Genomic DNA, 26414 nt, shown 5'->3' with positions numbered 1-26414 from the left:
ACAAGACCCCCACCCTTGGGAAATGATATAATTTTTACATTCCTTCATCTCTTGCTTGATAACCACCCAAGAGTTCCCTCACAGAAAACTAGAAAGCTATGAAAATTGCTGGTGATCCCAGATACAAAATGGAAATGCTGCTATTGGTGAACATCTGATAGACTACAGCTGGGAGAGGCAGGGACAGAACCCAAGGGAGGTGAAAGAACTTGAGGACAACCTGAGGGTGCAGCTGATTTAGTCCCAAGAGGCAACCCTGAAGGTAAAGAAATAACCAAATGACATTAAGTTCAAATTTACTTGAAGTGGAGCTCCAAAATTATTCCAGAGGCAATTCAAGATAAGGTCATCAATTTAAGTAGTTTCTATAAAATAAAAGGAAACAAATATTGGCTCCCTCTGTAGCCACCCTCATTATTCATGGTCATCCAAATGACTTCTCCCATGTCTCCTTTTCTCCTACTCTTCTGACCTAAAATAGAGTGTATCAGTTCAGAACTGAGAGAGCAAAGATTTGATTTGCAGCAGAAGCAGAGAGACAGAGAAGCAGAGAAATAGAAAGAGAATGGGAAGAATACAAGAAACATTTAAGAAGCAGCAAAGTGGGGCACCTGGGTGGCTCAATGGTTGAGTATCTGCCTTTGGCTCAGGTCATGATCCCAGAGTCCTGGGATTGAGTCCTGCATCAGGCTCCCCTCAGAGAGCCTGCTTCTCCCTCCGCCTAGGTCTCTGCCTCTCTGTGTCTCTCATGAATAAACAAAATCTTTAAATAATAATAACAATAATAATAATAGCAGCAAAGGTGTTCAAGCTATTTAGCTAGGAGTTAGCCTGAGCCATGCATCAGAGGCTGATGGGATTCTTTTAAAAATTACTGATTGCCAGGGACCCACCCAAAGCCAAGTAAGTAAGAATCTTGGGACAGAGGGAGTCCTCTGAATTTTTAAAAAGCTCCCTCAAATGATTCTGAAGACAGACAGAGGGTTGGAATCCCAGTTGTGAGGGAGGAGTCTAACATGAAAACATCACTTCTTAACTTTTAAGGTATATTTTTTAAAGTTCTAGCAACATATAAATCATTCCCTAATCCACATAATAGCACTGCCTACTTTTTTCTTACTAATTTTAGATCGGTCAACCTAACTCCTACAGATTACTTTAAAATACATAGAACACAGGGATCCCTGGGTGGCTCAGTGTGATCCTGGAGACCCGGGATCGAGTCCCGCATGGGGCTCCCTCCACGGAGCCTGCAGCTCCCTCTGCCTGTGTCTCTGTCTCTGTCATGAATAAATAAATAAATAAATTTTTAAAAATAAATAAATAAAATACATAGAACACTACCATTGCTTTAACATGAAAATACAGCAGCAGCCTGGCTTGCCTCATTGCCATCCCCACACCCACTTCCTAAAGGCAAACTGCTTTTAAAACTTCTATCTCTTCTGATATTAAATTTCATATTCCTAAGCCCACCTATAATTCATAAAATAAGAATGAGCCTATAAAAATAATCATTAGAGAATAAGAAATAGATATTACAAATTAAAAGTAAAGTGGCCCAAAAAATCATTGGAAGGAGAAGATAAAGCATAAATATGAGCAAAAAGATGGAAGAAGAGAAGAAACACCATCAGAGGATCAGTCCAGGAGGCATTCCATCATATTAGTCTTACATTCCATCATACTAGAAAGAGTCTATCTGCATTCAAGAATATGGTACTAAAAAGCTGACTTGCAAGCTGCATCCTCATGGAGTTGAGGAAGAGGGAAGAGGGCCTGGTGGATTCACTTTATGAAGAATGGGTAGTCAGTCAGTTTTTTCAGTGTTGGGCCCTCAAATGTCAGCATTCATAGGTGTTTCCTCTGGAGCTCAGCACTCTTCGTACACAGAGAAGAGTCCTTCACTCTCCTGCCTGGGTGGGTAATTACCTCACTCTCCTAGGACTGGGTGGAGGAAAAGAGCTCAGGGTTTCACTGTTTAGTATGCAGAGTTTCATTAAATTCCTGTTTTCACTGAGCATTTCACCTTTACTTTTTTTTGTGTGTGTGTGTGCATGGTAGCTCTAAATCCAGAAATGCTAATTTACTTCAACTTCTCCAGAAAGAAATGTCCCATCTCCAGCAAGGGCTTCATCTTACTGTATGGGATGGAGAGAGTGAACTCAGGGGCTAGTCCCTTTCACAAACCCCCTGATCTTCAGCCCTGCACAACAGCCTCTCATTCCAGAGCCTTCCTGGGATTCTGGGAGAGAAACTGGCTGTTTCTTCCCAGCATCTATTCCTAACTTCCCTGAGGCACTTAAGTCCCAACTTTCTGAGTCCACTGGCACAGATCTGTTTGCTCTGCATCCTCCAAAGACATATTGATGTCTCCCATCTGCTACTACCTCTTCTCACATCCACTCCATTACAGGGGGTTTGGGCAGGGGCTGATGTAAACACACATTCAGCCTACCAAATGCTAACCTGGAGTCCCCACAGCGAAATCTGACCACCACAGAAACTGCCCCAAAAGATGAGCCTTCTTAATCAATTTTTTTTTCAAACACTAATAGATTTTGTTTTTATAGATACACCAGATCAGCTAAGATACTTTTCTGGTTATTTTATTTTAATTTTATTTTATTTATATTTTAAAGATTTTATTTATTCATGAGAGACAGAAAGAGAGAGAGAGGCAGAGACACAAGCCGAGGGAGAAGCAGACTCCGACGTGGGACTTGATCCCAGGAACTCCAGGATCACACCCTGGACTGAAGGCGGGCACTAAACCGCTGAGCCACCCAGGGATCCCCACTTTTCTGGTTATTTTAATGTTTATCATCATTTTCTCTTTCTCATCATAAAAAGTCTAGTCCAAGAGAATCCTTTTCTGTGTACCACAAAAGACTTTTTATTTACTGACTCTTTAATTTAGCCTTAAAAGACAGAAGAACTCAGAATACTAGACCATGATTAAACAAAGAAAATACAGATGTTTCATGCAATAAAGCTGTTTTCACTGCCTCTTTCTTGCTACTTCAATCTAGCCTACAATGGCCTGAACTGAAAGGTATTTGCCTCAATAATGATAAAGTGTTTTCCAAGACGACCCTTTGACTACTGCACACAGTCATCACCAATACTGGAATCTTAGCTGTTTTGCTTCTAAAGATAGGCAGCAAAGGAGGAATGATTGGAAAGTTAAAAACATATTTAAGCATGAGGGCTTTTCTCACATCCAAATAATCACAATCTTTTCACTCCCATCCAAAAGACACAAATCTGAAGACTCTTAACCTAAAGACTTTGATCTTTAAGGCTGAAAACTCAGGAGACTTGTTCTAAACATTAAAATTCATAGTTACAGAAATAAGAAAGACCTACAGAATAAAATACTAAATTACGTTTTTTATCTAATTCTGCTCAAAAGGAACACATATTTTGGACCTTTCAAGAGTTATAACTGCCTCCTGCTATTACTCATGACTTCCCTGAAAAGAAAAGCAAGCATATACAAAAAAGATTCCCATGGGGGGAAAATTACATTGTCTACTTCTCAAGCTGGTCAGTAGTTACATGGATGTTCACTTTTTAACAATTCATTGAACTGCACATTTTGGATTTCAAAAGTTATATGTGTTATATTTTATGATAAAAATTACTGTTTTAACAGTTAAAAGAGAAGTGGATAGAAAATTAGAAACTTCATTTGTCATGAAACACAGTGCTATAATCTTACTTGTCTAAAATTATTACACAGGCTGACATGGATAAAGGGATAAAAGTCATCATGATTTACCCTCAGTGCCTAAACCAGGGTCTCACCCAATTTCGATAGACATTTTCAGATGAGGAAACTGAGGAATTTAATAGGTAATTAGGAAGGTTACTAATAGTGATGGAATCAGCACTAATTCCAAGTGACATATGTCCAATTAAGGGTTCCTTAAACATTTTATAAGGAGAGAGAACTTTCCATTTTTCCAAAGTTCTGAATTAAAAAAACAAGTTATCAAAGCTGATGGTCTCTGCTGTGATGTCTGTGAGTTTCCTGAGATCCCCAGGGAGGAAGCAGAGATCCACTAGGTACAGCTGTGAAACTGACTAATGAAGGACCATTCTTAGTCATTTGGCTTACTTCTAGTTAGTGTAAAAATGCACCTGCTGCCTCAGAAGTTACTTTAACTCAAATGCAAACAAGAAACCTAGGAGTGGTCAATAACCTTATGTTCAAAGGGAAGAACACCTCTTTCCCACTCACAGGGTTTCCACAGGAGGTATATTCCCTGTCCATTCCAGACTTCTTGCCCTATACCATATTCTTCCCTATAGAGGTGGGACAGCTTAGTTAGTCTCAGTTTGCAAATGGATGGAGTTTTTCAGTGAAAGACACCAAGTGTAAGAGATCTTGCCTTCTCTTTTTCTCTAGCTGGGCAATGGAAGCCAGAGATCTGGGTATTTCTGCCCTGCAGCCTCGAACCTTCCATCTTGCATGTTCCAAAATCTACATGAGGGTGGAAGTGCGCGAGACCATTTTGAACTTCGTAGCAAGCTCTGTCTTCCAATGTAGTCTTCATCAATAATTAAGCTAATATTTTGTCTATCTGTTGACATTTATCTGTTTTTTTTTTTTTTAATTCACAGGGAAGAGCAGCTGCCTGTCATGGGTCCTCCTCAAAGATGCCACCAGCTGCATTAGAAGTCAGAGGACATGGACTCGATCCCCCACAGCTCTCCCCAGTGGGTTTCTGTGCCCACAAACACTGGTGTTCTAGCTGCAGTAAGTAGGCAAGCCAAGTGGAAGCTTTCTAAGATTTTGTTCAGTGGATACTTTAATTACTTCTTCTGCTCTAGAGGGCAATACTAAACTTAGATTCATGATTCTGGTCCTTTCTGGAGCTGGCTCTGCCACACAATCTTTCTGGAAAGTCTTTAAAAAACTTAAGCTTCCTCATTTTTTAAATGAAGGAATAACTTCCCTATTTTTAAAAAGATTTTATTTATTCATTCATAGAGATGCAGAGAGAGAGAGAAAGAGAGAGAGAGAGAGAGAGACGCGTGCAGAGACACAGGCAGAGGGAGAAGCAGGCACCATGCAGAGAACCTGACGCGGGACTCGATCCAGGGTCTCCAGGATCACGCCCTGGGCTGCAGGCGGCACTAAACCGCTGCGCCACTGGGGCTGCCAACTTCCCTATTTTTTAAGGTACTTTCCAACTCTGAAGTACAGAAAGGCTTTAATAAATGTATTCTAGAATTTAAAAAACAGATTTTAATATATATATGCAATTAATATATAACAATGTATACTGTGTCCTCATAGTTTCTGAAGATCAATGACCTTCTGCCTCATAGCTGTGACACCGCACCATTTTCAAGCTCAGTGACATTCTGAGTTTTCATGGTCACTCATGACTGACCTCTCCAAAACGATAAACAACCCGGTAAGTTCTCTGTGCCCTTTGCTACTAGCCCCTGCATATCCTCTCCTATTTCTCCTTTTCCACTGTCCCCGCTGAACCAACCGCTACACATTCCACCCTCCTGTCTGCTGCCTCCTCTCCCAGCCCATCAGCACTAGTCTCATTTGCCTCCCTACTCCATAAAGGACCCAGATGGAACCAGCAGTGTCAGTGATACATCACCCCCACTTCCAATTTTCTGAGCATTGCTGCAGAGTCAGGAAGATGGGGAAGATTCCTTCTACCACTTGTTAGGCCTGGCCACCTCTGGCTCCCTGTGGCACTCAGATGTGCAGTGACTCCAAACTCTTCCCTTTCTGATATGTTCCCCTTTCCCAACTTTACCCCTCATCCCCAACTTACTTTCAGCAAATCAGCTGGCCTCCTCTGTTGTTGCTCTTGTTTCCCAACAGAAGGGAATGGATCCACTTCAGATGCAGCCACCTTACCTCCCAGCAACCAACTTCTCTTTCTAAACCTGTGTCTTTTTGCCTCCATGTCATACCTGTTTTTCCGTGAGTAACTTTACCTGTGCCATGACCTGAGTGATCAAGTAATTTATTATTCAAAAAAGTGACCTTCTTTTAGAATAAAAGTAGGAATTATTTTTCCAGATATTTGTAATATCTGCCCAGACATTATCCCATAAATAAACTGGGGTCACAGGTGTGAACCAGAGACTGTTCTGGGCCATTAGGACATATGGCCACTCTCTCTTGTTCCTACTCCTCCTACTTGCCTGCCGAAGGGCTGCATCAGTAGTTACCTCCCCACTCCCTCTCCATGAACACCCACTACACTCTCAGGCCTCTCTCATGCTTTTGTTTTTAGTCATTAGCCTCTCAGCTTTTCACAGAGCAATCATGGTTTATGCTCACTCCACTTCCTTCCCATTCAGGCACCCCTCAGGCACCTGGCTGATTTGTCTCTGACTTGTCTCCGCTGCCCAACCCTATTCTCAAAGGCTGCTGACAATGGTCTCCAAAGAAGTCTAAAGATCTCTTCCCAGTCTTCCACCCTATCCACCTCCACTAATTCTCCTCTCTCGCTTTTCCTTACCCAGCCTTTTCCTTGTCCTCCTGTTTTCTTTCTTCTCAGCATCCTGACAGCCTCTTTCTGTTTCCCTCCAAGCCCACAAATATTGGTTTTCCAAGGCCCTGCCCTAGCCCTTTATTCTTCTCACCCACATCTTGAACCTTTCTAACAACTTAATCCCTTCATAAGGATGCCCCAATCTTCCTCTATTAGCAATGGCTCCCATCTATCTGGGTGGTCCACAGGCACACAAATATGAACATATCCAAATCAAAACCTGTCATGACTTCCATTAATGAGACAAACACTTACTGACCTCACACTACCAGCAAGTGCCTTTACAGGTGATTCTTCTCGACCATTTCAATTCCTGCCATTGCCATCCAAAGTCACTCAGCTTCCATCTTTGACTTCTCCCTCATCTTCCTCATCTAATTAGTCAACAATTCTGTTGCATTTACTTCTATGGTGTCACACCCAACCCACCTGCTCCCACCCTAATTTATATTGCTTCTCTTCTGGAAAGTATCTTAACAGCTTCCTAACTGGGTCTACCCATGGCTCCTCTGACTCAGATTAATCTTAAAGCATAGCTTTAATCACATCCCCCCAACACACAAACCTTAGAATACCTTTGATGGTGATCTACTGCTTACTAAATAGGCTTCTTAGCCCAGCATTAACACCATCACAGCACGGTCCTAACCTTGCCCTGCAGCGGTCTGCCCCGCTATCCCGCCCCCAGGTTCTTCGTCCTCCAGCTTAACTACCTTCCTCTCTATTCCTGGATATGCTCATATATCCTTTCATTCAAGTCTTAGTATAGAGGCTGGTTCCCACATCTCCTCCAGCTGAAGTCCTACTAATTGTTTAAGGCCTTGCTCAAGATGCCTTAATTCTTAGTTAAGGTTTTCCTTTTTTGAAATTACAAAGCATTTTCTTTGTGCCTCTCTCACAGTTCTTCCATGTAATACAGCATTTCGTTACCAGTTTTAGGCTCCTTACATGAATCTCAAGTCTCTTAAAGACATGTGCCATGTCTGATGAACCTGTAGACTCCTTATACTGCTTTATATATAGTAAGCTGAATGAGAGGCTGAAATATTCAAGTTAATTGGTATCCATCATATAAAAGAATGAAATTGTACTTAATATCATCAAAGTTAATTATGCCAAATTGTTAGGAAGGCCTCAAAATGAACCATTTCTGCTGTTAGTTCAAGGATATATATGATTCATTTTACTTAGACAAATACTGCAGGAAGATTGTGCATTCTTTATTGATTCCTTAAACTATGGAGATGTACAGAGATAGATCAGCTCTTAGGGATCATTTAATTCTTCCCAACCTCCCCTCTTCCTCCACCCTCCCTTGTCCTATCCCAACTACCAATGCTACAGTTGAGAAAACCAAAGCTTTGAGAGATGAAGCTGTTCCCAAGGTCACATAAATCAGAAGTCATAATTGTAGCTATTACCATCTATTATGGGCCTAGCATACACCAGACACTTGACAAATGTTACCCCAGCCCCAGGACAATCCTCAAAGGTAGGTTCTACTACCACTATCTTAGAGATGAGAGAATGCTTAATAAAAAAAAAAAAGAAAAAAAAAAAGTGAAGTAACTTGCTACAGAGGACCCGACTGTTAGGGGGCAGAGCTGAGCTTAGCCCCAATTCTATTTGGTTGTCCAGTCTAGGCTTTTCTAATTGGACACTGTGGCAGAGGCAAGACCTACCAGATGTTTTGACTCCTGTCTCCTACTGTTTTTCCAGTGAATAATTATCCGAACTAAGCGAGCACACACAGTTGTATGGTTCACAACCATTTTGTTTGAAACTGAAGTGGTGAAAATGAAATAGCAGCTTCATTCCTAAGAACGTTCTAAGGTTGATTAAGGCCAACATTCTAACACTTGTCAAAAACTTCTTTAATCTAGAAAAGACCTACTTTTTTCTGCTTTTTCAATTCTTTTTTTTTCTTTTTCGATTCTTAAGTATATTCCTTAACTTAAAACACATTTGCCCAACCACCGTCAGCAAGTATTTGTTGAGCTCCTAGATGTCCAAGGTACATGGGAGGGCACAAAGTGAGTAAGACAAAGTTTTAACCTGAGAGTTCACATGCAAGAGGCAGGAAGTGGGTTGACAGGAATCACATCTCCCCCACTTATGGGAGCTCTGGCTAATTTAGGGACTTCCAACGAAGTCAAAATGCTTAGTCCTAATCTCAGCATGCTCTGTCTGCAGCCTTGACGAGTCATTGCACTGTGTCTCAGTCTCCTCAAAGGAGGAGACTGGTACAAAGGAATGAATTGTTAAGTAGTTTCAAGGTCCCTTTTAGCTTTAACTTTCCATGATGGCTGAGCTTACTCTTGAAATCAGATTATGCTTTTGAAAATGACTGCAACTACTGTAGGGAAAGGGCGCTGCTGGATGCCCACTCTTCTTTAACTTTGGAAGTACTGAGTTGTAAAAACACTGCTACAAGAGTAAAGCTGACTAGTAACTTTCCAAAGTTTATTATTTATAATAATAAAAAGGATACTAAAGTTTATCCTCTAAGGAGGTAGCATTGATCACTATATTTGAAATCTTCCATTATATCACTGACTGATTATAGCTTTAATTCTTTACAGTACATTTAAGATGTTTAATATGATTTTTTTTTAATTTTTTTTCTTTTTTTTTTAATTTTTTTTTTTTAATATATGATTTTAAGTAACTCTTTCTATCCACTCTTTTGTGGAGTTACTGACATTCATAAGAACAAAGCGGAGGTAAGGCCTCTTGTATTCACTTAGCTAAATTAATACTTCATATTAAGTGCTACTTACTAAAGACTTTCCCAAGCCTCAGCCAAAGTTGAGGTTGGTGAAAACAGTGGGGAAGGAGGAATAGAGAACTATCAGTATTTCAAAGATGAGTGAAAATACACTGTGGGAACTTGACTTTGTTGATTCCATTTCAGTATCTTGCATTTCTTTTTCAATTAGCACAGGTGGTATTTTTAATCACCCACAGTCTTATACAGTAATACATTTTCTTTTGACAAGGTTCTATATGCCTTATCTTTCTTCACACTCAGCATCTTAGGATGTGATACTCAAACCCAGCTTGTGCTGTCAGTTAAACAGCACAGAGGAGGAAATGAATCAATTAAAACTGGAAGAAAAAACTGTACCATTCTAGTGCCTTGCTCACAAAAGGCACTGACTTTCAACTGTCAAAGACAGACCTACCAAGAAATCAGGAAAAAGAATTTATTCATTCACTAGTCAACAAATACTGAGTGCCTAATATATGCCAGGTACTGCTCTAGGTGGTAGAGTTACAGCAGTGAGCAAAACAGGCAAAAATCCCTGCCACAGTGGAGCCTACATTCTGGTCCAAACAGACAGGGCTTAAAGACAAAAGCAAAAAACATTTCAGACAGTGATCAAGTCCTATGGGGGAAATAAAATACAATTGGGTGTGGTTCCTGGGGTGAAGGGTGAAAAGCTATTTAAGGTGATCAAGAGGAACTTTGCTGAGTAGGTGCCGTTCGACTTGAGTCCTGCAAGATAAGAAAATTTTATTCTTAATCCCACGAATGTAGTGAGAGGTGGGAATGAGTCAAGTTGGTCTTTAAGGGTGGTGACAGTGGTTAAAAGTTCTGTATCAACGGCAAACTAAGTTCCTTTCTCGATTTGGCTTAACACACACACGCACACACACACACCCCTACATCTTTAACTAGGACTCCTACTTAGGAACCACTTGTTTTTCTTTTAAGATGTACTGACTTTTAAAGTTCTTGCTAATTACTTTAGCGGTACTTGAGCGCAGGCAATTACTTAAAGGACTGCCTCAGAACCCCATACCTCAGTTGACACTATCCAAATTCTCAATGAGACAGGACCCGGCCTCGCAGCGAATCAGCGCTCTTCCACCGACTCATTAATGCGGCCAGGTGGAATCGTGCAATCCTTCCCAAAACGAGAAACAAGCTTCGGGAAATGTGGGGGAACTGACACCCTAAAGTTCCCCCAAAATTGTGCAAGGGGGAAAAAACGAGCCGCCGCTCTTTTGCATGGACTGTCCCCCGCCCCTCCAGGCGTCATCGCTGCAGAAGGGCCGCTGTCCCCGGGTCGGAGGCGCACGGCGAGTACGCGCGCGTGTGTACCCCGCGTGAATCATCGGCGCCCGGTCCGCGGGCGATGATTCATTCACCGCCCTGGGGCTCACGGCCACGCGTTCCGGGCGTACTAGGACGGCCGCACACGCAGCTTCCTTAATACTACACAAATGTTTCCAAGTACAGATGCCTGAAGCCAGGCCGGGCGGCGGAGAGGAGACGGCACGTTTCGGCCGCTGCCCGAGCGTTCCCGGGGCCGGGAGGAGCGAGGCGGACACGTCCCCCGCCCGGGCCCCCCCGGCCCCCGGGCCCCCGGGCCCCCGCAGGCGCCCGCAGGGGGCGCGGAGGGCGCACAGGTGGGTCCCGCCCGCCCAGCCTCCCGCCTCCGCCCGCCACCGACCAGGGCCGCCGCGCCCTCGCCGCCGCGCCTCCCGCTCGCCCCTTCCCTCTCCGTGACATCTTATATAATAACCCGAGCTCATCACAACGGAAGCGACGCGCGCTGCCGGGGCCCGTCTCCCGCCCCGGAGAGGTGCTCGCGCCCCGAGCCCGCGGCCCCCGAACTAGGCGCCCGGGCGCGCGGCTCCGGGGCGGGGGAAGGGCCCGAGCGCCGCCCCGGCTCGTCCCTCCTCGCAGGCGGCGCTGCTCCTGCCGGTCCCCGTCAGGAAGCCGCGAGCGTCACAAACTGCGTCAGCTTCTCCAAACACATCTCCCGGTCTCCCTGCAGCCCGGGAGCCGCTGCTCCCGAGGCGGGGCCGCGGCCGGGGCTGGAACGAGCCCCTCGGGGAGGAGAAAGTTCCTCGGGGCCCTCCCCGCGCCCGCACGGCGCCCGGCCCCCCGCGCCGCCGGCCCCTCTCCGCGCGCCGCCCGCCAGCCCCGGCCACGGGCGACCCCCGGGCGCCGCGCGGCCCCCCCCGCCCGCCGGGCGAGCCCCGCGCCGGAGGCCGCCCCCGCCCCCGCCCCCACCCCCGGCCCAGCGGAAAGCGGCGACGCCAGAAACTTCCCCGGGCCGCGCCGCGCCGCGCCGAGCGGAGCGGGGAAGCCGCCCGGGGAAGCCGCCCGGGGAAGCCGCCCGCGCCCCGCGCATCGCCCTTACCTTGCTCTCGGGAGGCCACGATCCGGGCGGGCCGCGCGGGGCGCGTGGTGCGCGAGCGCGCGCGCGTGGGGCGGTAGGTGAGGGAGCCCGCGCCGGCGGGGGCGGGGCGGGGCAGCGGGGCCGCGAGCGGCGCGGGCGGGGGGGCCGGGGCGGCCCGGCGGGGGGCGGGCGCGGAGAGCCGAGCGGCGGCGGCGGGCGCGGCGGGCGCGGCGGCGGCGGGCGCGGGGCGAGCGCGCCGAGGGGGCGGAGGAGTTGCCGTGGGTTTGTTTACGCATTGCTGCCCGGCTCGGGGCACAGCCCGCACTCCCTGATTGGACACAAACTGGGGCACAGCCTCTCGCCGCCGCCGCCGCCGCCCGCCGGGCCTCCTCGAGCAGCCGCCGCGCGGCTCCGGGAGCGCCCGGCCCGGCCCGGCCCGGCTCGCGGCGGCGCCCGGGCCTGGAGGGGACGCGCCGCGGCGGCCGCCGGGGCCGGACGTGGAGCCGCGCGTGGGCCCAGAGCTCGCAGTCGCCCACCTGTAGTGGCCCGACCTTGGCAAGGAGAAATTCGAAACTTCTGAGGCTGGAGACTTCGTACGGTTCAGCCGTGGAGGGGGCACTTCCCTCCCCACCCCCACCCCCACCCCGACAGACGGAGGTATCTCGCCCTTGACTGCATAGGAAGCAGGAGCTCAAATGAGCCCCTTCGCCGGCCGCCAAGCCAAGCCCAACCTTCCTCTATAAGCTATGCCTGGGAGCTCGGGCTCTTCCCGGCTTCCAGCTTCTCTGATTGTTTTCTGTCCTCACGCAGCGTTCAAAGTTGCCACCCCAGGAGTGACCTTGCCCCATGATGCCCGAGATCCCGGATGACTCCCCGTGGCCTCGAGCCCCAATTCCTTAGTGTCAGAGTCTTCCACGGCTAGGCCTCCGCCTGTCAGCCCCGTCCCCTCCACTGCCCAACCCTCATCCCCAAAACCCTTGCCTACAGACTATAGCGTAGATGCTTCTGTTCTTTTGAGACTGATTTTGAGCCAGCTCTGTTCTCTGCCAAAACCCCAGAAAACCCAGTAGGTCCCTCAGCTTGTCAAACCCTCCCAGGCTCAGCTTGTCTAGCATCTCCCGCTGTCTCTGTGCAGTCTCCCCAAACCCTGTGCAGAATCCACCCCCTATGGTTGGCATCCCTCTGGCTTCAGGGTCAGTCATGTGCCTCCTCTGTGCCCCCACTAGTCTGTGGATTCCTTAAGAACAGGATCCTGGTTTTAACAGGGCCCTGGGGATGGGAGAGATGGACACTGTAAGAATAAAATTGTCATGGAGTGTCTGCAGCCCTGCTGGTACTGGAAAACCTCAAGAGAGACTCTATCAAGAGGGTCTCCTGATAGTCTGTAAACCTCATCGTGCAAAAAGCAAATACTTCTAAAAACTAAGAATGCCCTCCATTTCCCCCGTGCCTCTGTCCCCCCCCCCCCCCCCCCCCCCCGCCACACCCAACTATGTGTGCGATCCATACTCATAATGGGCACTTGATAACCCTTGGGGGAATAAAACTGAGATGTTCCTTAAGCTAAGGTTCAAGGTGATTAATGGAAGAATATCATGAAAGAATAGACTTTAATGGCCATGAACCTAGTCATTTTACAGATAATTCCTAGGCTAAGAGTCCCTCAACTCTGACAGAATGGATTAGTCACTCTAATCAAACAGTGGGGAAGTAAACCTAAACCCTTCCTGACTCTTGGGATGGTTTTAGATCCACTGCTTCTAGTCCCTTTGGGAAAGCTGCCTTTGAACTCAGGGTAAATCCAAATGAAAGTTTTCTTTCCCAGGCAACTCAATAGTGATGATTTAATGCAGTGAATTAGTTACAAAGGTGTTGAAAGAATTGGAAGTGCAACCAAGGGAAGGTGAGGCAATCCTGAGATTAAAGTGCTAGATGCATCTCCTCCCCTAGGGCTGGAGGGACTAAGGCAAGAGGCTGCCAGAACCATGAAGGTCTTGCCCATTGGGAGCCAGAACCATGAAGGAAGTTATAACTACTGCTGGAGGTGACCTCCCAAAGTGAAGAAATCCCCTACTTTCTTCCTCCCACCCTCCAAGGCCACCCAGTGGTAGAAAGCAGAAGCCAGTGGACAAGATGACAGAGCAGGGGTCGGAGCCCCTACAGGACAGATCAGAGTAGGGAAAGGAGGTGGATCAGGGAGCACAGTGGCAAGCCGCTGGCATTCTGGCCGCGCCACCGAGGGTGAGACACCTAACCTCTGGCACTCTTCCTCTGCACAGGATTCTGCAGGGGCAGAACAAACTTTCTTCCGGCCCTAGAACTCTCTTCTTCCTTCTGTTCCCTTTTCATGCTTTTGTTTCCATTTCTCCTTTTGTCCACTTCTCTACCAACATTCCCTTATATTTCCTTTTTCTCTCTTATTCTCTAGCTCTCATCTTTTCTCTTTGTGTTCTAATATACTCCCTCCTGACTTCTCTTTTCTCCGTGGAGTCTCTGCTTACCTCTCCTTGTCCTACTTCTTCCTGGGAAATATGGCAACCGTCTTCAGCATGGAGATGAGCAGGTTCCTATGGGAGGCCGTGGAATTCGGAACTATCGTGCACTCCCCCTCCAGACACTGTGCTAGATATTTCACTTATGGTATGTCATTTCACCTTCACCTCGTCTACTAGCTGGGCACCAGCAAATATAACTTTGGTGGCTTCACTACTGCCCATAAGAGGGAAGGCTTTGCTGGTGCAGGTCACCAACATCTCTGCTCTTAACTTTCCACTTCTCTAAGTGTCTCTCTCCACCCTTTCTTTTTCCTATTCTACATCTTTTCCTTGCAACTAGCTCAACTATTTCTCCCAAATCTCCACCTCCAACAGTCTAGTAGATCTGAATTCTAACTGGGCATTTCAGCTGGCTTGTGAAGGATGGGTAGAATTCGATAAATGGAGATTGAGGAAGGGCCTTCTTGGTGAAACAGTCAGTAATATGGTCCAATTTGACTGAACCCAAAAGGTACAGCTAGGATCTAAGACCGGATTTCAGATATTTGCCTTTAGATTTCAATTCTCTAAGATAGACTACTCAGAAACACAGATTAACCTGAAGAATAATAAGTATGGGTATAATTCATATAATTAGAGTCATAAGGTTTTAAAGTCAGAAAGAAGGCAAGACATGTCCATTTTGAAGTGAATGACCTGAGGCCTAACAGGCATAGGTTACTGGAGTGTGACAGTAGCTAAATGTGGACATTAGAATTTGACCACATGTGTTCAAATGCCTGCTTTGACAAATGTTAGGTTATATGACCTTGAACTTATCTGTGTTTAAGATTCCTCATCTATAATGAAGGAAAATGACAGAATCCACCCCAGTGGGTTGTGGTGAGAATTAAATGTTTTTCCGGGTAAAATGTACAGCATGGTGCCTGGCATGTAGTCTGTCTTCAATAAATAGAGGTGACTATCATTAAGATTCCCCATGGCTATTCGGCTAGCAGATACCAGAGTAGGAACTTGTCCAAACCTTTTAAGAGGTAATGGGAGTTCTGTCCATTCCTAGAAACTGTGTCTTAGGGTGCTCGTCGAATGCTGTCTGCAAACATGGTTCTCCTCTGGTCTGCTGTTTAAATAAATTCTCTGTTCTCTGCCTTTCCTCTGCACTCCTTGCAGCCTGCTCGGACACCAGCCTCAGCAGCCCCACCGTACAATCAATCAGTACTGCACACTGTGGAGTTCTGGCAGAAGGAGGGGGCAGGAAAAATTAGCAAGGGGCATCTACTTCACAATTAGCAATATAGTTTACAAGTTCTGATAGAGTCAAATTTTCTGAATTTCAATTTCAAAGGACAAAAAAAAAAAGTCGTTGAGTTAAAGGGGTTTAAATGATCTGTCATCCTGCAGCCTCCAGAGTATGAAACCTACCAGCTTCAATTTGATGGACCAAGAAAAAGCCTGCCTTTAACGAGTGTCCAATCCTTCAATACATTGTGATGGGAGAGAATCTTTGTCCCTCTACCTTTCCTCTCTGAGTCTCTGGCTCCCCTTTCCAGAACTCTCCCAGCCCCATGATCTTTGTGTAGTTTCTCTCTCTGGACTATAAGCTTCTTGAGGCAATGAACCATATTTACTTACCTTCTAATCTCTTGGATCTAGCTCAGGATCTGGGACCTATCAGGCGCCCACATGCTGTGGAACTGACTAGAGCAATGCCACCCTTACCGACAGGATCCCTCCCCTTCCTCCTTCAAATCTTTGTCTCCTCACTTGATGTCCTTAGCTAGTTGTCAGCCTGCTCCACTATTCACTAGGAAGCATGACAACAGCTGAATGTGAAGTAAATGTGCATTTTACAATACAAACTACATTGAAAAGGGATTATTTTGATGGTGTAAATCCAAGCAGTATTTTAAGAGGGTCAGGAAGACATATTTTGAGCAGCTGGACTTCCCTAACACCTTCGATCACACCACACGAACTGCAACTCACCTCTCCTATAAATAAAGACTACTTGACTTTCATTGTTAGATATTTTACTTCAGATTCCTTAGGTGAAATTGTAGATGGCCCCTATTTTATATATGGTTGGATTAGTTATACTACCTAAATCATTTCTTAAAAGGCACAGTTCTCTATAATCTTAAAAAAAAAAAAGTTAGTCACTGTCCCATTTTTCTCTTTTATTTCAAAGCCAGACCAATGACCAATGTGCCACAGACTGGTACACAGAAAGTGTTTAGTAAATGGTAGTTATATTCTTATGGTCATTTATCAGTATCATCATCTTAAAGAGAAGAGAAAAGCTCTTCTCTTCTTTCCTTCCAGATTTCTTTCGGAACTTGGACTTTAGCATCACTTTAGGAAGAGATGGATAGCTCATGGTAATCCAATTTTCTGGGTACCACTTGTTTCTGCTTCCCAAAGAGAGGCTGGAAGGATAGTTAGGGGTTATTGCACTGCTGGGGTCCTGAATCAGTCTGGTCCTCTCCATGCCCGTTCTGCCCTCCATGATGTTCTTGATAAAATGGGGATCATGCCAGCAAGCTCTGGCCCAAGAATAGTTCATAGTGACAGACCAAAGATTTGTTCTTTGATTGTACATACAGTTCCTTCAGGGTTTTCTCCTGGATGGCCCAGAATATTCTCTGTGTCTAGCTCTGTTTGTTTTTCTGTCTTGGACGACAATTTAGAAAGGAGAATCTCCCCAGTGGCTTCCCCACAAATAATTATTTTGGTCTCAGCTATAATACTTCATTTCCTTCCCCTAGGGCACCTTTTGCACCATGATCATCAAATGGTCTGATTTAAATGTCTTCTCTTTGATGATGGTAAAAAGCAAACAAAACCTCTCATTACTGTTTTTTTTTAAAAAAGATTTATTTATTTATTGGTGGGAGACAGAGTGAGCCTGAGATACAGGCAGAGGGAGAAGCAGGCTCCCCGCAGGGAGCAGGACTCGATCCTGGACCCCGGGGATCATGACCTGAGCGAAAGACAGACACTCAACCGCTGAGCCACCAAGGCATCCCTCATTACTGGTTTTAATGTCCCTTTTCAGGTAGGTATGCCATGAAGTCTTCTTCGGGTCACTGTATTTCTGTACTGTACTTGACATACCAGGCCTTCCCTGCTCCCTTGCTTTCTTTCCTCAAGTGTCTGTTGTCCCCTGAGCATCTGGTCATTTATATTGGAACATCTGGTTGTTTTTTGGGTGGGTTTTTTTTTTTTTTGATTCATAGCAAAAATCAACCTTGGCCTTCCAATAATGAAATTTTCAAAGATCCTAGAATCATAAAATGTTAAATCTGGAAGGACTTTAGCAGATAACAGAGGCCAAACAATTCCTTTTATAGCGAGAAACCAAGACCCTGAGAAGCCGACTGTCAGCCTATGGTGGGGGAAAGCTAGAACCAAGCCCAAGACTCCTGCTTCATTTGTTTCTTGTGAGTTACATTATGATGTCTGGAAATAATAAGGAATTTACAAGTGTCTTTTTCCAACATTTTTACCTTTTCATATCAGTGGTTTTCCCACTGCATTTCCAGGGGGCCCAGAGGAAGAATAATTCCACAGTTGAAAAAAAAAATGTATGACTTAAAAAAAAAAAAGACATGACTTAAAGACCTGGGACTGTGTCCCTTAATAATCATTTTTCTTTTCTGGTGGTTCTTTGTACAGTGCACATGGCAAATTCTCGATGATGATGATGATGATGATGATGATGACGACAGCGACGATGAAGACGACCAGGTTTCACGTTTCCATGCTGTCAGTTCTTTTCCACTTTTTGTTCTTTATAGTTCTGGCTATTTCTGGGTTTCAAGCCTTCTGGAAATGTAGCTCATTGAACTTAGGGTTCTTTATGAGGCTGATGGGTGAGTTTTCAGTGGTTGCCTTTCACTGTGAGGGTAATAACTTCAAATGGTTAGAGATCTATCCCCCAGGACACACACACACATTTTGAAACTTTTCTAAACTTGAGGAGGTGTGTTCCTAAAATAATACCAACTATTGCATAAAAAAAAAGCATTCTATTGTCAGGTAATCTGAAAAATACTAAATAAAACAGAATCAAATAGTTTAGGGTTGATCAGTTTGTTTTTACTGGAACTCACAGCATCTTTAAAACAGTAATGTAAATCCTTGATTTCTAAGGGAAATTGGTGAAATATGTAGAATTTCCCAAACATATTTGACCATCAAAATAATTTAGGGGACTGCTTTAACATGGAACAACCTTTAGGAAATGTTAACTATCCTTTGGGTTTCAATTATAGTATATAGTACTCCATTTGTTCTAAAACTATTTATTTCAAATGTTAAGATACCCTTCCCTAGGATTTGTTTTCTTAGACATAATGATTTAGCCAGTGCCTCTTCTTCTCTCTATCTTTAGGATCTAGATGCTGTTATTTCTCAGCCTGAATTTTTCAGGGAAATCATAGGTTAACTCTGACCTCATATCTGAGTCTCTCAATTCTCATAATTATTTCGACTGTCCTTTTCTATACAGTTTTCAAGGTGAAGCGGCAAAAAGATAATGGTAAGTAAGTAATAACAAGTAGCATTGCTGAGTGTGTACAGTGGGCCAGATATTGTGCTAACAGCTTTACATGTAACATCCCACTTAATTGTCAGCACAGCCCTATGAGATAGATATTATTACTTGCATTTTACACATGAGGAAACTGAAGTGAGCTTAAGTCACTTTGCCCAAGATAGTCCCAGTGAAGGAGGGGAAGCAAGAATTGAACCAGATTATGTTCAACAACTCTTAAGGATTCCAGGGCTCTGCTCTTCCAGTGTTAGTCCTACTTTTTAATGTATGTGCTGCCTTCCCGACTGAAATCCTTTAAGACCAGAGGCCACGGGTCCAGATCTCAATCAAATCTTCTGTGCTTGACACAGCACCTGGCATGCTGTAGCAGATACTCCTTTGAAGAGAAAGATTAAGCAACTTACCCAAGCCATTCAGCTAGTAGATGGTGGACCCAAGATATGAAGCATCTCCCACACCTCCTGCATCATGGATTTCCTACAAGGACCATGCTCTGTGCAACAAGTGAGTTCTCTTTCTCCTTGGAGGTCACACTCACCAGGCTTTTGATCATCCCAAACAAGGCACTGCACTTTGTGTCCCACCTGTCCCCCCTGCCATTCATTTTGCCCTTTCCCAAACAGACTGTGGTTCTGGACCTAGGGAACTAAATCTACCCATAGTGGCTAGTACCTCGGTGGTTGTGTGCTAATTTTGTTGGAGGTGTTTGGACGATGGTCTCAACCCCAGCACTCTGCATTTGGAAGCCCTTCCAGATGTCAAAATCTTTCAGTGTAAAATGAAAAGGCACACTGGCCTGGAGGGGCAAAGGGTGGAGTGCCTACCTCCCCAACTCCTACCCCATGGCTCTGCTGCACAGTTGGCTTCATGAGCGTCAGGCACTCCTCAGTGCCACCAACATCTCTGCCGGCCGCCCAATAGCAGATGGCTGGATACCGCCTGGCAAAGGGGTTAGTAACATTGTCTCTCTCCAAGACTGGGGCCTCTGTTGCCCTCTGGCCTAGCAGCTGCCCCAACATCTCGGCTGGTTGGAGCCTGTCTTCCTCATGTGGGTTTCCTCCAAGCTTCATCAAGTCCCATTCAAATGGCACTGCGTCTCCATACCCTGGCTCTAAAGTGGAGCGAAGCCAGGTCCCAACAAGAAAGTACGCTAGCTGCTTGAGTGGCCAGAGTACAAGCCTGTGGAGTACACTGCCAGTTGTGTCTTGGTTGGGCCCATGTGGGCAGACCCTCTGGTGGGAGAAAGGAACTTCTTTCCCAAATTCAATGAGGAGGATGGGCATGTTGAAAGAAGGAGCTAGAATGGTTTGTATGAGGTTGAAAATGGCAGACCTAGAAACCCTGCAGGTTGGACAGGGCTGGTGGGCAGAGGGCTTTTTGAGTGGTGGGGTTCCAATCATGCTGCAGATCCCATCCTCACCAGGTAGAAAAAGGATAACGGAAGTAGAGTGATCCGTCCTGCTTCTGAGAGAAACGTCTTACAATTTGTAGCCATCAAAAAGAAAGACTGTGGAGAATGGGCCATCGCAGGTGGAATGGTGGAGCCAGGAGAGAAAATTAGTACCACATTGAAGAGCGAATTTGATGAGGAAGCCATGAATTCCTTATAGAAACCCAGAGCAGAAACACAGGAGTTGGAGAAACAGCTGCACAAACTATTCAGTCGGGAACGCTTTGTCATCTATAAAGGCTACATGGATGATCCCCAAAACACAGATAATGCATGGATGGAGACAGGGCTGTGAACTATCACAATGACACAGGTGAGATCATGTGCATGGATCATCTTCCTCTGGAAACTGGTGATGATGCCAAGAAAGTGAAATGGATGGACATCAGTGATCAACTCAAGCTTTATGCCAGCCATTCCCAATTTATTCAACTTGTGGCTGAGAAACGAGGTGCCCACTGGGGGGAGGGCATAGACTCCAACTGCCATGAATAGTGACTTGGAGTCTCATGAAAGCCTAAGGCCTTCAAGTGGACATGGGTGGATACTAAACAAATAGTCCAGAATTCCCACTGAACAGGACAGAGAGGGAACTTCTTTTGGTGATTATTTACAAAACTGTTCCTAGTATTCCCTGACTTTGTGTCAGGGAATAATATTAGACAAATATAGGAGATCAGGATCACAAACTTTTTGGTTTTCTAGTTGGGAGAGGAATATAGTCAGCCGTTGTATATGTTGTATACGTGGCTTTTAGCTGCATTATACAACTAATGCCCTTTGAAGAATTGTAGGTGATACAAAGATAACTTCTTACCAGCCGTAGCCTTTACTTTTCAGCTGGCTTATATTTGAGGCTCGGTTTTTTTTTTCTACTGATGTGTTAGAGTGTGGTCTAATCTAATGTATAACTTGATTTTTTGGGGTCATGTTTGTTTTTCAAATTGAACTTTATGTGGCCTTGTATTCATTGCTGTCTAGAATGAAAGCTCTTTGGTTATTCTTGTTTTTAGCATCTTTAGTTTTAAGGGAAAAGTTTCACCTCTATTTTATTCTTAAGGATCAAGTACTTATGGATGAAAATAAGTCATCTTTTTTATTTTAAGATAAGATCTTATTTTAAGACTTTAATAAGTCTTTCTTATTTTAAGAAAAATAAAATGCAGTAACAAAATGAGCTTAATATCCATGCCTCTGGTTATCAGAACTATTCCTGAACAGGATGGACTAAGCTGAGGATATGTGTTTCCTCTCATCTCAGAAGACTCGATAAATGTGAATTCCTGTCGTGAAGAAGTCTTTGTCAGGACATATATGTAATCCCAGCCTAATTAAAATACAGTTCAAAAAAATAAAATAAAATACAGTTCATATCTGTCTTTACTCAATTAAAAAATATGTATATAAACAGAGAAGGTTTTTATAATCAAATTGCAAACACAGAGATGCTCCCCTGACAATCAAGAATAAGGGATTCTAGTAGCATAAAATAGGACAGAAATACATTTCTTTACTTTCTTGTCACCCAAGACAAGCCAGTTAACTTTATTGATATGTAATACGATGTATGGGAAATATACTCAAGCCATTGCAATGAGCCTTCTATGGCTAAGGGGGAGAAGACCATTGCAGGCATTGATAACTTCATAAGAAAACACCTCAGTAACAAAAGGTAATGGTTCTATCCACTTACTAAATACACATACTCTTTGAAGTGTTTTCTGTACAGTGATTTATTTATTCCTTTATTTTTAAAAAGATTTTATTTATTCATGAAAGACACACAGAGAGAGGCAGAGATGTAGGCAGAGGGAGAAGCAGACCCCCTGTGGGGAGCCTGATGCGAGACTCAGTCCCAGGACTCTGGGATCACAACCAGAGCCAAAGGCAGACACTCAATCACTGAGCCACCCAGGTGCCCCATGACTTATTTATTCATAGGGGTCACTCTCTGAGGAGGGTTCTCTTATGTCACAGATTGGGCTCCCTGGGGAGCAGTGTCTAAGGGGGAGAGATCAGCACTGCAGGGTGTTTCTTAGGGACAGATCTTGGGACAGTTCCTGGGGGAGGGAGGAGAAGGAAGCCGGATTGGGTAGAGCAAGGCATTGAAATCAAAGCCCACCAAAGGCATCAGCCAACTCCACATGGAGCTCTGGAGCTGGAAGACCCTTCCAGCTGTTCTGAAGTGGGAGTTCAGGCCCTTAAACCTCTTGTTGACTAGTCACTGGATGTGGGCTGCCCTGGAAGGAGGTATGAACTTGGGAGAGACAATTTCCTCAACCAAGGCAATCCCCAAAGAGGTCTGACAGCCGAAGGCCATCTTCTGGTAACACTCTTAGGGGAGTCTGGGAAAGGGGAGGATGTGGGCATTACAGGGTCTACTATGTGCCATTAGCCCAGATTTACAGATAACATCACTGAGGCAGGGGAAGGTTACAGAACTTGAACCAATTTGTATAACCAGTAAATGTTGGTGGGACTGGAGCATAGCCTGGGAGGTGCTGTGCCTTACCTCTTTGACCTTACCTCCTTGACCGCTGTACTGTAGTCCCTCTTGTAGCTACACTCCTGTGGTCCCCAGCTTCCCCTGTGCAGTGTTCCTTTAAAAAAGAAAATTAATTGCTATTCTGGCTCCTCCCACATGCACATTTGGTCAGAGTTCCTTTTTCTTGACCTGAAGGACATGTGCATGTTCTCTATTGTTTTTCTGGTGGAAGATGCTGTATTTACACGGGTGATGGTGATTATAGAAGGCTCACGCATGGATGCCCCGCATGGTTCATGATAGGAACAAATTTAATACATTGCCTTTCTTTGTGAATTCTCTAACTGCTTGCTTTTTAGGATGGAGCCATTTGTCCTATACATTAATCTCATTCCAGTAACTTTTCCAGGTGAGATATGCTTCCTGTCTATTTGAATAATTGAGGGACCTGGTTGGCCAAGCATATTTTGAATGTCTCTCAACCTACTTCATTTTTTTTTCAAAATGTAAGCTCCTAAAAGAAAATACACTTATACTCTCTCACACACACATACACACACACTAATTATTGCCAAAACCTCTGAAATAATGATGGTCCGATGTCTCAAATTTAATATAGCTAGAACAGAATTCTTGATTTTTTCCCCAATACTCTTGATTTTTTTTCTCCCAAGAAAACTGTTTAATCTCCCCTGTTAACTGGCACCAAAATCTATATAATTCGACAAGAAAACAAAGAATTATCCCAGATTCCTTGCTTTCCTTCACTTCCCACGGCCAATCCATCTGCAAAATTTTGCTCCACCTCCAACAAAATACATATCCCAAATCATTCCCTGCTTTCCACCTTCACTGACCACCCTGTCAAACCACCATCCCTCCTTCTCTAGACCTATCATAATCACAGTACTCACAGGCCTTCCTCCTTCTGCTCTTGTCCTCTCGCAGGTCAATTTCCACACAAAAAAATGAAATGGCATTTTATTTTATGTTTTTTAAAGATTTTATTTATTCATGAGAGACACAGAGGGAAAGAGAGAGAGACAGAGACGTAGGCAGAGGGAGAAGCAGGCTCCATGCAGAAAGCCCAATATGGGATTCGATCCTAGGACTCTGGGATCACACCCTGAGACAAAGGCAGACACTCAACCACTGAGCCACCCAGGCGTCCCTGAAATGGCATTTTAAAGAATGTAAGTCATACCATGTTCCATCTCTCTTAAAACCATCCAGTAAATTCTTTTTGTACATGAACTAAAGCACAAACTCCTTACCCAGGCCTGCCTGTGCTGGATACAGTCCAGTCTGACCATCTGACCCAGTCACATTCCACCCTGGGCTGGTCTAGCCATTCTCTTCCTGTCAAACTTCCTATTTGCTTTTGCCTCAGAGCCTTTGCTTTGCTTTTCCCAGCCTGGAATGTCCCTTCCATATCTTCACAAAGTGAGCCCCTTAGGTTAGTCAGGTCTCATTCAAGTAATACTTCCTCAGAGAGAGTTATCCTAGGCACCTAAAGTAGCTTACCCCCCCCCCAAAATAAATAAAAAATAAATAAATAAATAAAGTAGCCTACCCAATCTGTTTTCACCCTCTCACCTTGTTTTATTTTCTACATAGTATAGTACCAGCTGAAATTATCTTGTACATTTCTGTCTACTTCCAAGTGAGTCTAGGGATTTTTTTTTTTTTTTTTGTCTTATTGACTGCTATACCACCGGTATCTAGAATAGTGTCTGGCATGTCCACAAATCATTTGTTGCTAACAGTTTTCTATATACTCTTGTCTTTAAAAAAAAAAAAGTGCATGTAAATGTGATCACATTATCCTTGGTCTAACTTTCTGATTTAAAAAACAGTTTATCTTGAAATAATTTTAGACTTACAAAAATATTGCTAAGATAGTACACAGAGTTCTTGTATAATCCTTCACCAAGCTTCTACAAATGTTGAGAACTTATTTACATAATACAATTATCGAAACCTGAAAGTTAACATTTGATTTAATATTTTTTATTATCAACTAATCTACAGGTCTTGTTCAAAATTTGCTAATCATCCCACTAATGTCCTTTTTCTGTTCTAAGATCCAAGGATTCCATATTTCATTTAATTGCCATGTCTCCTTTATTCCCTCCAAATCTGGGAAAATTCCCTTTTTTTTTTTGGTCTCTCAGGGCTTTGACACTTTTCAAGGTGCTGGCCAGTTGTTTCACTAGAATAGAATGTCCCACAATTTGGGTTATTCTAACATTTTTTTTAGGAATAGGTCAAGGTTATACATTTTTGGCTCAAATACCACAGATGTGATATTGTTTGGCTGAATTTTTATAATGAAAAAACTAAAGTGTATTTTGCAATGTAATCACTACTAGATACTAAATAGTATATGCTATATTTTATTCATAAAATACTTTTTTACTCATACTTTTAAAAAAAATTTTTTTTAATGATAGTCACACACACACACACACAGAGAGAGAGAGAGGCAGAGACACAGGCAGAGGGAGAAGCAGGCTCCATGCACTGGGAGCCCAACGTGGGATTCGATCCCGGGCCTCCAGGATTGCGCCCTGGGCCAAAGGCAGGCGCTAAACCGCTGCACCACCCAGGGATCCCCTCATACTTTTTTAAAAAGTAGGCTCCACGTTCAACATGGGGCTTGAACTCATGACCCTGAGATCAAAAGTTGCATGCTATCCTGACTGAGCCAGGTATCCCAGTACATGGTATATTTTAAAGCGTCACTGTGGAATTTCCAACCATTTTGTACTACTTTTAACCAGCATTTTTATATTTTTATGCACACACATGCACACACACATACACATACAATTGAATGTATGTATTCTAATCCTCCCTCTCCTTCTCTGTAAGAGAAGATGTCCAAGAAGCTCTGAATTTCATTCACTATATTCCTTATCCTCTTTCTTGAAGTTCATGAGATGACACTTGAATGTTTACCACTCTATCAGTTACCTCTTTCTACCAAGAAAATTCGGCAAACGATCCTGAAATACTGTAGCTTAAAACAAAACAAAGAAACTCACATATTTTATGAGTTTGAGGTTGACAGGGCTGGATTTGATAGGGAGTTTTTTTTCTAGTCATGACTGGGATTCATGTCTGGGAATTGGCTGGCTTTTGGCTAATCTAGGATGACCTCAAATAGGATGATTAAAGAGACTCTTCTGTTCACCAGGTGTCTCTCATCTTCTATCAGGCTAATCCAGGTATGTTTTTATGGCAATGGCAGAGGAGCAAAGGTCAAATGGAAAGATGGAAGGGTTCTTGAGTCTCAGGCTCAGAACTGATCTTGAGCCATTTCCCTACATTCTCTTAGGAAAGGCAAGTCAGGGCAGCCTGGGTGGCTCAGCAGTTTAGCGCCGCCTTCAGCCCAGGGCCTGATCCTGGAGACCCAGGATCAAGTCCCATGTCAGGCTCCCTGCATGGAGCCTGCTTCTCCCTCTGCCTGTGTCTCTGCACTCCCCCGCCCCCGTCTCTCATTAATTAATAAATAAAATATATTTTTAAAAAATGAACGGCAAGTCATATGGTCAACCCAGATTTGATGTGTGGGGAAATGAATCTACCTCTTTAATGAGAGGAAGTGGAAAGTCACATGTCAGAGGGCATGGACATAGAGACATGTGAAAAATTGAGGCTATTTGAGCACTCAATGATCTTATATCTGGCATGGTTTTTTCCACCTATCAGTTTTATTGAGATGTAATCCACCATATAGTTCACCCATTTAA

At 44.4% G+C, this 26414-nt stretch overlaps 2 protein-coding genes and 1 pseudogene across 3 annotated transcripts in view; 2 read left to right on the top strand and 1 right to left on the bottom strand.

Annotated features, from left to right (window-relative positions):
• The window catches only part of PCGF5 (polycomb group ring finger 5), a 117981-nt gene extending 106153 nt beyond the window's left edge, over nucleotides 1-11828 (bottom strand). For both annotated transcript variants that reach the window (XM_072739491.1, XM_072739494.1), the window contains exon 1: nucleotides 11696-11828. The gene's annotated coding sequence lies outside the window, so the exon portion shown is untranslated. The remainder of the gene's footprint in view (nucleotides 1-11695) is intronic.
• On the top strand, nucleotides 10425-19230 carry LOC112913848 (uncharacterized). Its single transcript, XM_072738135.1, has 6 exons — nucleotides 10425-10643; nucleotides 10800-11768; nucleotides 17520-17609; nucleotides 17845-17934; nucleotides 18680-18709; nucleotides 19075-19230. The coding sequence occupies exons 1-5, from the start codon at nucleotides 10425-10427 to the stop codon at nucleotides 18689-18691; spliced, it is 1380 nt and encodes a 459-aa protein (XP_072594236.1). The 3' UTR covers nucleotides 18692-18709; nucleotides 19075-19230.
• Nucleotides 19231-19381: 151 nt separating this feature from the next.
• LOC140595690 (ADP-ribose pyrophosphatase, mitochondrial pseudogene) lies at nucleotides 19382-21197 on the top strand (annotated as a pseudogene).
• The last annotated feature ends 5217 nt before the right edge of the window (nucleotides 21198-26414 follow it).

Source organism: Vulpes vulpes, chromosome 15 (genome assembly GCF_048418805.1).
Source record: "Vulpes vulpes isolate BD-2025 chromosome 15, VulVul3, whole genome shotgun sequence".
NCBI lineage: Eukaryota > Metazoa > Chordata > Mammalia > Carnivora > Canidae > Vulpes > Vulpes vulpes.
This window is presented reverse-complemented; position numbering and strand designations above follow the sequence as displayed.

Coding starts and splice junctions, on each gene's coding strand:
- LOC112913848 (XM_072738135.1), top strand. CDS start 10,425: ATGCGGCCAGGTGGAATCGTGCAATCCTTCCCAAAACGAGAAACAAGC. Junction 11,769..17,519: donor GAGCGCGCGCGCGTGGGGCG/GTAGGTGAGGGA, acceptor TTCCTTTTATAG/CGAGAAACCAAGACCCTGAG. Junction 17,610..17,844: donor TCCTGCTTCATTTGTTTCTT/GTGAGTTACATT, acceptor TTCTTTGTACAG/TGCACATGGCAAATTCTCGA.